The sequence below is a fragment of the Oryctolagus cuniculus genome, chromosome 3 (genome assembly GCF_051225735.1).
Source record: "Oryctolagus cuniculus isolate XC-2025 breed Fujian yellow rabbit chromosome 3, ASM5122573v1, whole genome shotgun sequence".
Taxonomy (NCBI): domain Eukaryota; kingdom Metazoa; phylum Chordata; class Mammalia; order Lagomorpha; family Leporidae; genus Oryctolagus; species Oryctolagus cuniculus.
This window is the reverse complement of record NC_142869.1, coordinates 37,624,141-37,638,170: the sequence shown is the minus strand read 5'-3', so window position 1 is coordinate 37,638,170 and position 14,030 is coordinate 37,624,141. Positions and strand designations below refer to the sequence as shown.

The window sequence follows — 14,030 nt, the reverse complement described above, 5'->3', positions numbered from 1 at the left end:
TGCCAGCCCCACCCTGCGCTCGGCGGCGGACGGCAGAGACGCGCCGCGCGAGGGCCTCCGAGTCCTCCGCCAGCCCCGGGCGCGGGGCGGGGCCGGGCGGGGCGGCGAGCGCGCACGCGCAGTGTGGGCTTCGTCGCGCCGCCGCCCGCGCTGCACCACAGGCCAGAGACAGACAGGGCCGGGAAGAGACGGAGACGGAGGCGGAGGCGGAGGCGAAGGCGGCGACGGCGGCGGCGGCGGCGGCGGCGGCGGAGGCGGGGCGACTCCGGTGACCGGGAGCGCCGCAGACTGGCAGCTGCGGCGACTCCCCCCTTTGTGTCTGGTCTGCGCGGAGCCGCTGGAAGTGCTTCCCGGGAGGGGTGCAACGGGTGTCTCGCCGGCCTCGCTGCTCACCCCCCACCCCGGCCACCTACATCCGCCCTCCCGCCGCCCCCCGCCCTCGGCCCGCGACGCCCGAGCGCCTCCCGGAGCCCAGAGCTGCGGGAGAACGAGGCGGCGGCGGCGGCGGCGGCGGTGGTGGCGGCGGCGGCGGCTTCCTCGGGGGGTTGTGATTCGCTCGCAGGAGCCATTGACGGGCGAAGACGAGGCTTTCATGGTGGAATTTACCTCAGGCAAGACCGAGCGGCCGGAATAAAAGAGCGAGAAGGAGAGGCGCGCACGCAGGAGGGCTGGAAGGGGCAGCCTCCCGCACCCTCCCCTCCGCCAGCCGTCTCGGGGCGCCCGGGCCCAGCCTGCCCACCCCTGCCCTGCCCTTCCCTCCCCCGCTCCCCGCCGCCCCTCGGCCGGGCCTGCCCGACCCTCGCACGATTGTTCCGTGAAGCCTGTGGGCTTGTCCATGGAGGCAGGCACCTTTTCCCATCCAGTGGAGGAAGAGGATTTGTTGTGGAGATCGGAGTGAAGGAGGCAGCGAAGCGAAACTTTACCGGGAACCCTGCCCTCCCGGAGCCGCGGGCGATGCGACTTGGGCCGCCGGGCGCCGCCGCCCGCCGCGCTTCGCCCTTCGCGGCCGTCGGGAACGCGTTCTGATCCGCGGCGCCCCCCTCGACTCCCCGCGCTGCACCCCGCGGCACCCTGGATATGTTTTCTCCCAGACCCGGCTATTTTTTTGATATCGTGAAACTACGAGGGAAATAACTGCGGGGGTTTCTTCTCGGCTCCCTGCGTCTGCCCCCCACCCCCACGGACATGCCTTCGGTTTGGGGAGCGCACGCACCCAGTCCTCGGCAAGTGAACCCCCCCAGCCGCCAGGGAGCGAAATGAAGGGAATTTCTGCCGCGGAATGAAAGCTCTGCCACTCCGTCCTCTCCCCTGCCATTTGTCCTTTCAGACTGCCTTGTAATAGGGGCAGGATAAGTCCGACGCGAGACCAGACGAGCCCCCCGGCCGTCTACACTTTCCCCGATTGTCTTCCTTTGCCCTCCTGCTGCTCGCCTGGCCCCGGGATGACTTCCTCGGTGCGGCGGCCCCGGCGGGTGCCCTGGCTGCTGGGGGCCGTCCTCCTGGTCAGCACCGCGGCCGGTGAGTAGCCCCCCTGGCGCGTCCCGGCCACTTCCCGTGCGGGCGGCGAGGGAGGGAGCCCGCAGAGGCCGAGGCCTGCGCTCGCCCTTCGCGGCGCGTCCCCTCGGGTCGCTGCGGGCGGGTGCTGCCCCCGGCTACCTGCGCGCCTTCCTCGCTCCTGCGGGGGAAATCGCCTTGGGGGTTTCGGTGTGGTTTACACCCCACTCCCATACTGCACTCCCCCCCCCACCCCGCCCTCCGTGGGGAAAAAAAAGGACATATTGGGTGTGGTATCTTGACATTTTTAGCTGTGAGGTAATGCAAGAATTAAAAATAATGTTTTAATCAGCAGTGAACGGTGTCTGTTATGAGATCTTTGGAAACAGAGCTTGTAGTTTTTTTTTTTTTTTCTTTTAACACAAAGGAGCGGATTTGGCTTACAGTAAAAGGAACATCAACTCAGATAACCCACTCTTGACCCTTAGTTTTGGAGGTAGATCACTTTTTGGGAATCCGTGTTACTTTCATTTTTCAAAAATGTTACCGAATGCATGGAGCCAATGTTAAGGACGCCAGAACTGAGGCTCTTGATAGATTGTATAACGCTGTTTATTATTATCACTAATATTATTTTGTTGCCAAGTATTTTAATAATCACATCCGTCTGGACACTCGTATTTTATATGCTTTTGGAATTATCGTTGGGCATAGAAGTATTTTGGTAACTTTTCTGTTAGTCATCTGGCAACTGTTGGCTTTCCTGTCATTGAGACAACTTTGACCTGACGCCGGACTTCTAGGAGATTTGACACTTAAAAGTTCTTTGACATTGTGCTTAATCGTGAAGGGAAGTGGTAGTCATCCTTTCCTCTGGATGTTATCTCACTAGTTCCCCAGGCACTTTAGACAAAACCTCATAATCCATTTGCAATTATTCTTTAAGGAGTCTTTGGTGATTTGTTTTTAGAAATTTTTGGGGCTGAATTGTCCATATAATTCTTAAATGTGGTTTAGAGTGGCCAAATGGATTATACATTTAAAAACAAGGAAAGGGCAAAATGATGGCTTCTCAATGCTTTTTTCTTTTTGTAAGTGTGTAATTTTCAGATTCAGTGAGTTTCTCATTGCTGTGTTAAACACAGAATTTACTTATTTAAATTTGAAAGTCTGAACTGGGAAAATACTAAAAAAAAAAAATCAGAGGTTTTCCTTTTGAGCTTTTGGTATTATTGTCTTGTTGATTAATACCTAGTATTTTAAGGATAAATATTTAATTGTGTTAAAGTAATTTGAACTTTTGAATTGAAATGTATTTTGAAACAGGTATTTTAGCATTAGTCATTGCAATTCCTTTTGGAACAAAAACATGTTTTTTCCTGGAAGTTTGTATTATATTAACTCTTAAAATTTTCTAGCCATAGCCATGTAGTTCCTGTAAAATATAACAAATAAAAAAAGGCCTTCCTTACGCTTAAGCAGTCATTTCTTAGCAGAAATCTCAGAATGTTTTTGTTCTTTGTTTTAGAATGTATACCTTTTTAGAATGTATATTTCCAATTATAATAAAATGACATGCTCATCATTTTGTGATCAGAACTGGTAAGAGGAAAAAAAACTAATGATTTTTGAATAAATGATTTTTGCTTGATAAGTAAAATATCCTTAGAATAATGTCTCTTAAAAGGGATAGATGAAAAAAATCATTGCTTAACAATGATTTTAATCTTGTTTATTTAGTATTATTTAGCACCAGATGACAAAATTTGTGAAGTTGTATTTCAGAGTTATAACAATAATAATAGCTGGTATTTATTTGGTGTAAGCTGTGCACCACCAATAGAATATTTGGATAGCTTTCCATATATTTTCTCACTTCATCATATGACAATTCTGGACTGTAGGTTCTTATTTAACGAAGAGGGAGGGTTAAGTATGGAGAACTTAAATAACCACAGGGTAAATTTTGGAGATAGGATTTTAGTCTGTACCCTTATCTACCACATTAATGGTGACAACAGCAGTAGAGGCAGCAGCAACTTCACTTGAACTGGGAACATGAGTTAGCAGATCAGCCTTTGAAAGAAGCAGGGATACTTAGTGGATAGTGGTACAGCACTTGTTATGCAAATATCATGGTTCTGAATGTGTAAAACTTTGCTTAATGTTGGAGTGGCTAGTGCAGTTTCGTTAGGTGCTAGGTGACTAGAGAGGACTTGTGTAGAATTACGATTCATAGATGGAGTGATATGACCAGACAGGTGCAAATTGTGCAACTGAACAAGAAAAACAGTACTGGAAGACTGACTGATTGCACATCCATCTTTGGAGTCAGGGATAAATCATGTCTTTTGAATCCCTCTTTCCAATTAACTCTATCTAGCCCTTGGACTCCTCCATTCTAAGGACAGTTGATATGCAAAATGAGATGTGCTTGCTTGATTTATACATGAACTCTTAATTTTAATAAAAGAGTACAACACAAATGTTATTTAAACTTCAGCTTCTGTAATGCATTTGAAATAATTCACTTGATGGGATTTCAGTTTTACATATATCTTTAGGAGCACATTCATTATCTATAAAGTGAGATTCATCTATTAGTGTTGTTGAGCAGTTAGTGAATGTTGTTGAATAACTAGAAGTTTAGTCATCTTCACTTTAGTATTAAAGTGTGGGCATTGCAACACAATTATCTGAGGTTCTTGATAAAATGCTTATGTTTGACTACGGTTGAGATGTACTGAATGGATCTTTCCTATATATGTATTTTTAATTTAAAACTTAGTTTCGGGGTGGCTTTACCCACTCTGCTTCCTGCAGTGCCAGCGTCCCATATCGGCACCAGTTCAAGACCCAGCTGCTCTATTTCCAATCCAGCTCTCTGCTATGGCCTGGGAAAGCAGTGAAAGATGGCCCAAGTCCTTGGGCCCCTGCACCCGCTGTGGGAGACCTGGAAGAAGCTCCTGGCTCCTGGCTTCAGATCAGCGCAGTTCTGGCCGTCTGGGGAGTGAACCAGTAGATGGAAGACCTCTCTCTCTGCATCTGCCCCTGCCTCTGCTTCTCTGTAACTCTGCCTTTCAAATAAATAAATCTTAAAAACAAAACAAAACAAAAAAACCTTGAGTCTCAGCAAGATTGAAAACCACTACTTTTTTAAAAAAGATTTATTTATTTATTCGAAAGGCAGACCACAGATAGAGGGAGAGACAGAGAGAGGCGTCTTCTATCCTCTGGTTCATCCCCAAATGGCTGCAGTGGCAGAGCTGGGCCATTCTGAAGCCAGGAGCCAGGAGCTTCTTTTGGGAGACCACATGGGTTCAGGGGCCCAACACTTGAGCCATCCCTCCATTGCTTTCGCAGGCCATCAGCAGGTAGCTGGATTGGGAGTAGAGCAACAGCTAGGACTCAAATTGGCCTCCATATGGGATGCTGGAGCCACAGGAAGAGGCTTAACCTACTATGCCACAGTAATGGCCCCGAAAACCATTACTGTGTATCATCAGTCCTAATTGGGTTCCTCGAATGTGGTGATTCAGTCACCTTTTGCTGCATTAGAAGTTGGCATCTGAGGACTGGTATTGTGGCATAGTAGGTAAAACCGCTGCCTTCTATGCCGGCGTCCCATATGGGTGCCTGTTCATGTCCCAGCTGCTCTATTTCTGATCCAGCTCTCTGCTGATGGTCTGGGAAAGGCAGTGGAAGGTGGCCCAAGTGTTTGGGCCCCTGTTATCCATGTGTGAGACAACCGATGAAGCTCCTGGTTCCTGGTTTTGGCCTGGCCCAGCTCTCTGGCCATTGTGGCCATCTGGGGAGTAAACCAGTGGTTGGAAGATCTTTGTCTCTCCCCCTCTCTCTGTAACTCTGACTTTCAGAATAAATAAACCTTAAAGGTTGGCAACCATAAAATTCTAGTAGCATGCAACAATAGCATTTGTTCAGCTCCATGTGTCTCCTTCGGAGCCCAGGCTGGAGGGAGGGTTAACATGTCTGGTAGAAGCTATGTCATGGCAGTGACAAAAGTACAAGAGAGCAAACCCAACCCACCAGCACATTTCTGTGCTCTGCACTTTCAATGTCCTATTAGCTGACCAAGTCATGTGGCCAAGCCCAAAGACCAGAGGTATGGTAGCATACTTTGCCATAATGAGGCTAATATAATATGTGGACATGTAATTCAATTGCACAGGAATGAAGACTTGAAATCCTCATTCTCCCTCCTAGGGTCAGGAAGATGGTCCAAGAGTGAGGTTCTGTTACCATTTGAATGGAGACCAAGCTCTTACTTAGGCCTTTGCGTCTGGTGTCTGTAAAAGCTATTCTGGCATGTGGGATGTGGCATTGGTGTGTGTATAAAACATGGAGAGAGAGAGAGAGAGGGAGAGAGAGAGAAAGAGAGAGAGAGAGATGCCTATTCCATACAGAACACCTTTCTTTCATTAAAGATAAGCTTTCAAGCAATTTTTATTCATTTATTTATTTGAAAGGCAGAGTTGTAGAGAGGGAGAGACAGAGAGATCTTCTATCTGCTGGTTCACTCCTTAAATGGCTGCAACAATCAGGGCTGGGCCAGGCTGAAGCCAGGAGCCAGGAGCCCCAAGCCCCTTCTGGTTTCCCAGGTGGATGCAGGGACCCAACCACTTGCTGCATCCTCTACTGCTTTCCCAAGCTTTTACCAGGGAGTTGTATCAGAAGCAGAACAGCTGGGACTCGGGCACATAGGATGCCAACATTGCAGGTGGCAGCTGAACCTGCTATGCTACAACGGTGGCCCCAAACAATTTTTTAATTATGCATTTTATTTCATTATTATTTGAAAGGGAAAGATTGAAAGCAATCTCCCAACTGCTGATTTACTCCCCAAATACCCACAATGTCCAAAGGTGGACCTGGAAACTTAATATGTGCCTCTCATGAGGGTGGCAGGGACCCAACTACTTGAGTCATTGCCTCTTGCCTCCCAGGGTGCATGTTAGCAGGAAGCTGGAGCCAGGACTTGAACCCACTCTGATAATTGGATATAGGTGTCCCAAATTGTGTCTTAACCTCAAGCCCAAAGCACATGTCTAAAGACCAACATTTTAACAGTGAAAAAGAAAAAAGTTGAGTGTTGATCTCTGATGGATAAAATCTAACTTTGAAAGGCACTGAGTGAAGTCAGTTAATAATTGACCATTCCACTGATTTGGCCCCTACTCATATATAGTCTTACTATTGAATGTATTTATGTATTTGCCTACGCCTCTCAACTGATAATTTCTAGAGGATAGGGTTCATATCTTAAATTGTTTTGTAATGTATTATATTCCAATGGACATAGGTGTTTAAAAAATACTTACTAAATGAATGATAAAAAGGAGTTGGAGCCTGGAAATATTCTAGGATTACTTACTGCCTTAAATGACATACTAGTAACTTAATCTTTCCCTGTAAGTTGTATAATGAGAAGACTACTGTCCTAAGTAGTAGGACACAGGATTCTATGTGATTCTGGACAAAGAGGTTACTTAACAGTTTTCTCAGTTCTGAACTACGGGGTTGGACTAGATCATGTTTGAAATGTACATTTTTTAAATTTTTATTTATTCAAAAGGCTGAGTTACCAGAGAGGGAGAGACAGAGAGAGGGAGATTTTGCATCTGCTGGTTCACTCTCCAGATAATTGCAATGGCTGGGACTGGGTCAGGGCAAAGCCAGAGCCTGGAGCTCCATCCAAGTCTCCCATGTGGATGGCAGGGACTCCAGCACTTGGGCTATTTTCCATTACTTTCCCAGGCTCATTAGCAGAGTGTTGGATCGGAAGCACAGCAGCCAGGACTTGAACCAGTACTCTTATGTGATACCAATGTCAAGGGTTGTGGCTCAACCTGCTGTGCCACCATGCCAGCCCGGAATTGTACATGTACATTCTTGAGCACCATTCTAGATCAATTGAATCCAAATATGTGGACATTTAGCCTAGAACTATTAGTCAATAATATTTGTTGTATGCTCTTTATTTTGCACTTAATATAGTAAGTGTTTGACAAGAGTATTTTAGATTTTAAACAATTTCTACTCAAATATACATGCATGAAAGCAACTGGAAAAGCAGTGGGGACATTAAGAAGATATATAACATGCGGAAGGAGAACTGAAGTGTCCAGTTATAAACATTTATTAGTCTTTTTTTTTTTTAAGACTTATTTATCTATTTGAAAGTTAGAGTGATTGAGAGACAAGGGAGAGACAGACAGAGGACGATCTTCTATCCACTGACTGACTCCCCAAGTAGCTACAGTGGCCAGGGCTGAAGTAGGCTGAAGCCAGGAGCCAGGAACTTCATCTGGGTCTTCCACGTGGGTGGCAGAGGCACAAGCACTTGGGTAATCTGCTGCTGCTTTTCCCAGGCCATTAGCAGGGAGTTGGATATGCAGTGGAGCAGCCAGGACATGAACCAGCACCCACATGGGATGCCGGCATTGCAAGTGGTGGCTTTACCTGCTGTGCCACACTGCTGGCCCCCATTAGTACTTCTTTTGTGTTAGATTCCTTTTTAAGTGTTTGTAGGGTGATACATATAATAAATAGAATGGTTGTCCTCCCTCTACACCCCTACCCCCACTGAAGCTAGGTCTCATAATATTTGAAGCAAGGGTGAGAATTTTGCAGGCTTTTAGCATTGTTTTGTTTCTTTCTTTTGTCTACCTCAGGACAAAAAATTCTTGTAGGTATTCTGCCACGAAGGAAAATGACTATGTTCCTATGTGTCTTCTTGCTCCACCCTCCCTTCAAATGTTTCTTCCTCTTAGCTTTCTTGAAAGAATAGTAAATACTTCTTAACTTCCTTTTTTTTTTTTTTTAAGATTCTCTATTTATTTGAAAGTCAGAGTTGGGGGCGGGGAGAGAGAGAGAGATCGATCGATCTTCTATCTGCTGATTCATTCATTCCCCAGATGGCTACAGTGGCCAAGACTGAACCAGGCTGCAGGTAGGAGCCGGGAGCTTCCTCCAGGTCTCCCATGTGGGTGGCAGGGCCCCAAACACTTGGGCCATCTTCTGCTGCTTTTCCCAGGCCATTAACAGGGAGATGAATTGAAAGTGAGCAGGCAGGACACGAACCTGCACCCATATGGGAGGCTGGCATCACAGGCAGCAGCGGCTTTATCTGCTTATGACACAACCCTGGCCCCCAGACTTCCATATCTTGATTTCCTTGGTTGCTCCCCTCACACCAAAGTGTTTAGTAGGTCAGCAGTGACTTCCTTTAACTGCTAATCCAGTCGCTTTTTAATCTTTTTTCCTTTGACTTTTCTACTGAATGTGACAGTTGTAGTTGCTCTTTCTTTGAAGCTTTCCTTTTCTGACTTTAGTGACTTCAGATTTCCCTGGTTTTGAATTCCTCCATTCCTCTTCTCCCTAAATATTTTAGCTTTCGCTTTAGATCATCTTGAATACACTTTTGTTATTGTTATTATTCTCATTTGTTGATTTTCTTTTATTGCTACTCCTTTCCAGGAAATTATCCCTGAAGGTAGATACTAAATCAGATAGGCAACCAGGATTGGAAGCTAGATAATCTGAATTCCTGTTCAGTGTTACTGTTAGCTGTTTACTTTGGTCAGATCATCTGTTTTGGTCTCAGTATCCTTATTTGTAAAGTGAGGGGATTGGCCTGGATGATATTTAAGTACTTGTACTCAAATAGTATTTCTGCTTGTGATATGAGAAAAGCCAATGATATGCTTAGGTGCTAGTAAATATATATAGCTCTTTGAATGCTATACTCGGTTAGTACTTTGAAATTAGCTGAGGTTGTGAAAACTATTTGGCATTCTGAAATTGTAAAAGTGCTATTTTGAAAGAAGTGTAATTTTTTTCCAAGTATGTTTTTATCTTGATTATATTGAATTGCCAGAACAAAAATATAAAGAAAGGCTCTTTAGGTTTATGCTTTAATGAAAATATAGTAATAATGTCAACCAAATATAAATGGTGTTTTTAAAATAGTTGAAACCCTAGAATTTTAGAGTTGGCAACTTAAAAGTGGACTTTTTTTAAAATTTATTTATTTTATTTGAAAGGCAGAGTTACAGAGAGGCAGAGGGAGAGAGAGAGGGAGGGAGAGACAGGTCTTCTATCCACTGGTTTACTCCCCAGATGGCCATGACTGGGCTGTAGCTGCGCCGATCTGGAGCCAGGAGCCTCTTCTGGATTTCCTACAGGGGGCCTAGGCCTTGGGCCATCTTCCTCTGGTTTCCCAGGCCATAGCAGAGAGCTGGATTGGAAGTGGAGCAGCTGGGTCTAGAACTGGCACCCGCCCATATGAGATGCTGGCACTGCAGGCGGCAGCTTTACCCCACTATGTCACAGTGCTGGCTCCAAAAATGGACTTATTATAATTAGAGGTCTAGTTAAGGTTGGACTTCTCTACAATATTATCACTCATTCTGATTTTTTAAATTTTATCTTTAATTTTTTAAAGAATTATTTTATTTATTTGAAAGAGTTACAGAGAGGGATAGACCAGAGAGAGAGAGAGTTCAGACCAGAGAGTGAGTGAGTTCCTCCATTCCGCTGATTCACTCCCCAAATGACCACAATAGCCAGAGCTGAGCTGATCTGAAGCCAGGAGCCAGGAGTTTCTTCCAGGTCTCCCACGGCAGGTGCAGGGGCCCAGGGAGTTGGGCTATCTTGCACTGCTTTCTCAGGCCACAACAGAGAGCTGGATGGGAAGAGGAGCAAGTGGAACTTGAACTGGTGCCCATATCGGATGCTCATGGTACAGGCTGGGGCTGTAACCCACTGTGCCACAGCGCCAGCCCCTCTCATTCCAATTTTAAGATTAATAATGCCAAGATCAATTTCAGTTCAGTCTTTGACCAATTATCATACTTTTTAAATCAGTGGAATTTAATTAATGACTTTTTTTTTTTTTTTGACAGGCTGAGTGGACAGTGAGAGAGAGAGACAGAGAGAAAGGTCTTCCTTTGCCGTTGGTTCACCCTCCAATGGCCGCCGCGGCCGGTGCGCTGCGGCTGGCGCACTGCAGCCGGCGCACCGCGCTGATCTGATGGCAGGAGCCAGGTACTTATCCTGGTCTCCCATGGGGTGCAGGGTCCAAGCACTTGGGCCATCTTCCACTGCATTCCCTGGCCACAGCAGAGAGCTGGCCTGGAAGAGGGGCAACCGGGACAGAATCCGGCGCCCCGACCGGGACTAGAACCCGGGGTGCCGACGCCGCTAGGTGGAGGATTAGCCTAGTGAGCCGCGGCGCCAGCCTAATTAATGACATTTTAACTTCAGTAAAGTTTTTTTTAAAAAAACAACTTTAAGGCCGGCGCCGCGGCTCACTAGCCTAATCCTCTGCCTAGCGGCGCCGGCACACCGGGTTCTAGTCCCGGTCGGGGCGCCGGATTCTGTCCCGGTTGCCCCTCTTCCAGGCCAGCCCTCTGCTGTGGCCAGGGAGTGCAGTGGAGGATGGCCCAAGTGCTTGGGCCCTGCACCCCATGGGAGACCAGGAAAAGCACCTGGCTCCTGGCTCCTGCCATCGGATCAGCGTGGTGCGCCGGCGCTGCTGCCGGCCGCGGCAGCCATTGGAGGGTGAACCAACGGCAAAAGGAAGACCTTTCTCTCTGTCTCTCTCTCTCACTGTCCACTCTGCCTGTCAAAAAAAAAAAAAAAAAAACTTTATTGAAATAATTCATATATCATACAGTTCACTCATTCAAAGTGTACAATTCAGTGTTTTGGGTATATTATTATCTTTCATAAATTGAGATAAAATATCTATATGAAGCTTTGCCATTTTAAATATTTTGAAGTGTTCAATTCAGTGGCACTAGTTCCATTCACAGTGTGGTGCACCCATCACTGAAACCTTTCTGTCACCCCCATAGGGAAACGGTGTGACCATTAAGCAGTGACTCCCCATTCCCTCTTTCTCCTGGACATTGGTGACCTATGATCTGCTCTCTGACTTCATGCTTGCCTCCACTGAATATCTCCTGAAGTAGAATTATATGTGTCTTTGTGGTTGACTGTCATTTTGCTTAGCATAATGTTTTCAGGGTTCATCCATGTTGTAGCATATATCAGAACTTAAGTACTTTTTAAGGCTAAATACTATTCCATTATGTCTATATAGCATATTTTGTTTATCTGTTCATCTGTTGATGGACCCTTGAATTGTTAACACTTTCTGACTATTGTGAATGGTGTTGTAGTGAACACTTACATACAAGTATCTATCTGAATTACTGCTTTCTATTCCTTTGGTTATATATTAGGAATATAATTATTAGAACATATGATAATTAAATGTTTATCATGTTGAGGAACTGCCAAAATGTTGTATATAGTAACTGCACCATTTCATATTCTTATATGGGGGTTCAAATTTCTTTTTTTTTTTTTTTTTTTTTAGATTTAATTAGTTTATTTAAAGGCTGTGCTGATTCATTCCTCAAATGGATGCAACAGCCAAGACGGGGCTAGGCCACAGCCCAGGAGCCAGGAGCCAGGAACTCTATATTGGTCTCCCACATGGTGGCAGGGGGCCAAATACTTGGGCCATCTTTCGGCTGTCTTCCCAGGCACGTTAGCAGGATGCTGGATTAGAAGTAGCGTAGTGGTACAAAAGTTGCACTTTGTAAATTCACATTTATTAAATAAAAAAAAATAACTATATAACAAACAAAAAAAAGGAAAAAGAAAAAAAAGATTAATACTTTACCCTTTTAGTATTTTTTTATGTTCTACTTAAATCTATTGGTTGAACTCTGTAATTATTACACAATTACTCTTTTTTTTTTTTTTTTTTTTTTGACAGGCAGAGTGGATAGTAAGAGAGAGAGACAGAGAGAAAGGTCTTCCTTTTGCCGTTGGTTCACCCTCCAGTGGCCGCCACGGCTGGCCTGGCGCACTGCGGCCGGCGCACCACGCTGATCCTAAGGCAGGAGCCAGGTGCTTTTCCTGGTCTCCCATGGGGTGCAGGGCCCAAGCACTTGGGCCATCCTCCACTGCACTCCCGGGCCATAGCAGAGAGCTGGCCTGGAAGAGGGGCAACCGGGACAGAATCCGGCGCCCCGACCGGGACTAGAACCCGGTGTGCCGACGCCGCTAGGTGGAGGATTAGCCTAGTGAGCCGCGGTGCCGGCCTAATACACAATTACTCTTAGGTGTTTAATTAATGCTATAACTAGTACTCACTTTGTGTTTCTGTGTGGGTGCAAACTGTTGAAATCTTTACTTAATATATGTTAAATTGATCTTCTGTATATAAAGATAATTGAAAATTAATCTTGATGTGAATGGAAGGGGAGAGGGAGTGGGAGAGGGGAGTGTTGTGGGTGGGAGGGAAGTTATGGGGGGGGAGCTATTGTAATCCATAAGCTGTACTTTGGAAATTTATATTCATTAAATAAAAAAAAAAAAAAGAAGAAGTAGAGTAGTGGGAAATCAGTATGGGGTGCTTGTGTTGCAAGGAGCAGCATAATCTGCTGTACCACAGTGCTGGCACCTATCATTTTTTCGTATCATCACCAACACTTGTGATTTTTTTATTTTTGAATTTTAAAACAAGATTAATTAATTTATTTGAAAACAGAATGACAGAGGAATGGGGGGAAGAGCTAGAGAAAGAAAGAAATAGGGAAATATTTTTCATCTACTAATGTATTCCTCAGATGCTTGTAACAGCTAGGGCTAGACCAAGCCACAGTGCCGGCTTCTTCTTCTGTTTTTTTTTTTTTTTTTTTTTTTTTAAAGATTTATTTATTGGGCCTGGTGCTATGGCATAGTGGGTAAAACTGCTGCCTGCAGTGCTGGCATCCCATATGGGCACTGGTTCAAGACCTGACTGCTCCACTTCCAATCCTGCTCTCTGCTATGGCCTGGGAAAGCAGTGGAAGATGGCCCAAGTTCTTGGGCCCCTGCACCCTTGTAGGAAATCCAGAAGAGGCTCCTGGCTCGTGGCTTCGGATTGGCACAGCTCTGGCCGTTTCGGCCAATTGGGGCATGAACCAGTGGATGGAAGACTTCTCTCTGTCTGCCTCTCCTCCTCTCTCTGTGTAACTCTGACTTTCAAGTAAATAAATCTTTTAAATAAAAGACTATTTATTTGAAAGGCAGACTTAGAGAGAGAGAGGGAGAGAGAATTGATCTTCCATCATGTGGATATAGTATCCATTAAAAGCTGATATCAAATGGAAACTTAGAAACATTTTAAATACTTTGACTTTTCTTATTTCAAAACTATACATAGTGAAAAAAGTAAGTTTATAGTGCAGAAATCTGGCAGACACTGTCTTGGCCAAGTAATCAAATTAACTTTGATGATAAGTTCTGTTGCTAATACCTCACCTCCCTGAAATTCACAGTCCCAGTCTACCTGTGAGAAAAATAGCAGTCTCAAAATGGGTTGTCTACTAAAAAATACCTAATCAGTGCATTTCAAAGCAGCAAGGTGGTCAGAGATGGGAGGTCTGAGAAACTGTCAGTCCAAAGAAACTCATAAAGATTCATGATGACTAAATATTTTGTGGTATCCTAGGTGG

General features: G+C 45.4%; 1 protein-coding gene across 2 annotated transcripts in view; it reads left to right on the top strand.

The window, feature by feature from the left end:
* The first annotated feature begins 1,353 nt into the window (after nucleotides 1-1,353).
* The window catches only part of BMPR2 (bone morphogenetic protein receptor type 2), a 166,587-nt gene continuing 153,910 nt past the window's right edge, over nucleotides 1,354-14,030 (top strand). For both annotated transcript variants that reach the window (XM_008258990.5, XM_008258989.5), the window contains exon 1: nucleotides 1,354-1,518. In XM_008258990.5, the coding sequence (XP_008257212.3) occupies nucleotides 1,443-1,518 (76 nt within the window). In that variant the 5' untranslated portion in view covers nucleotides 1,354-1,442. The remainder of the gene's footprint in view (nucleotides 1,519-14,030) is intronic.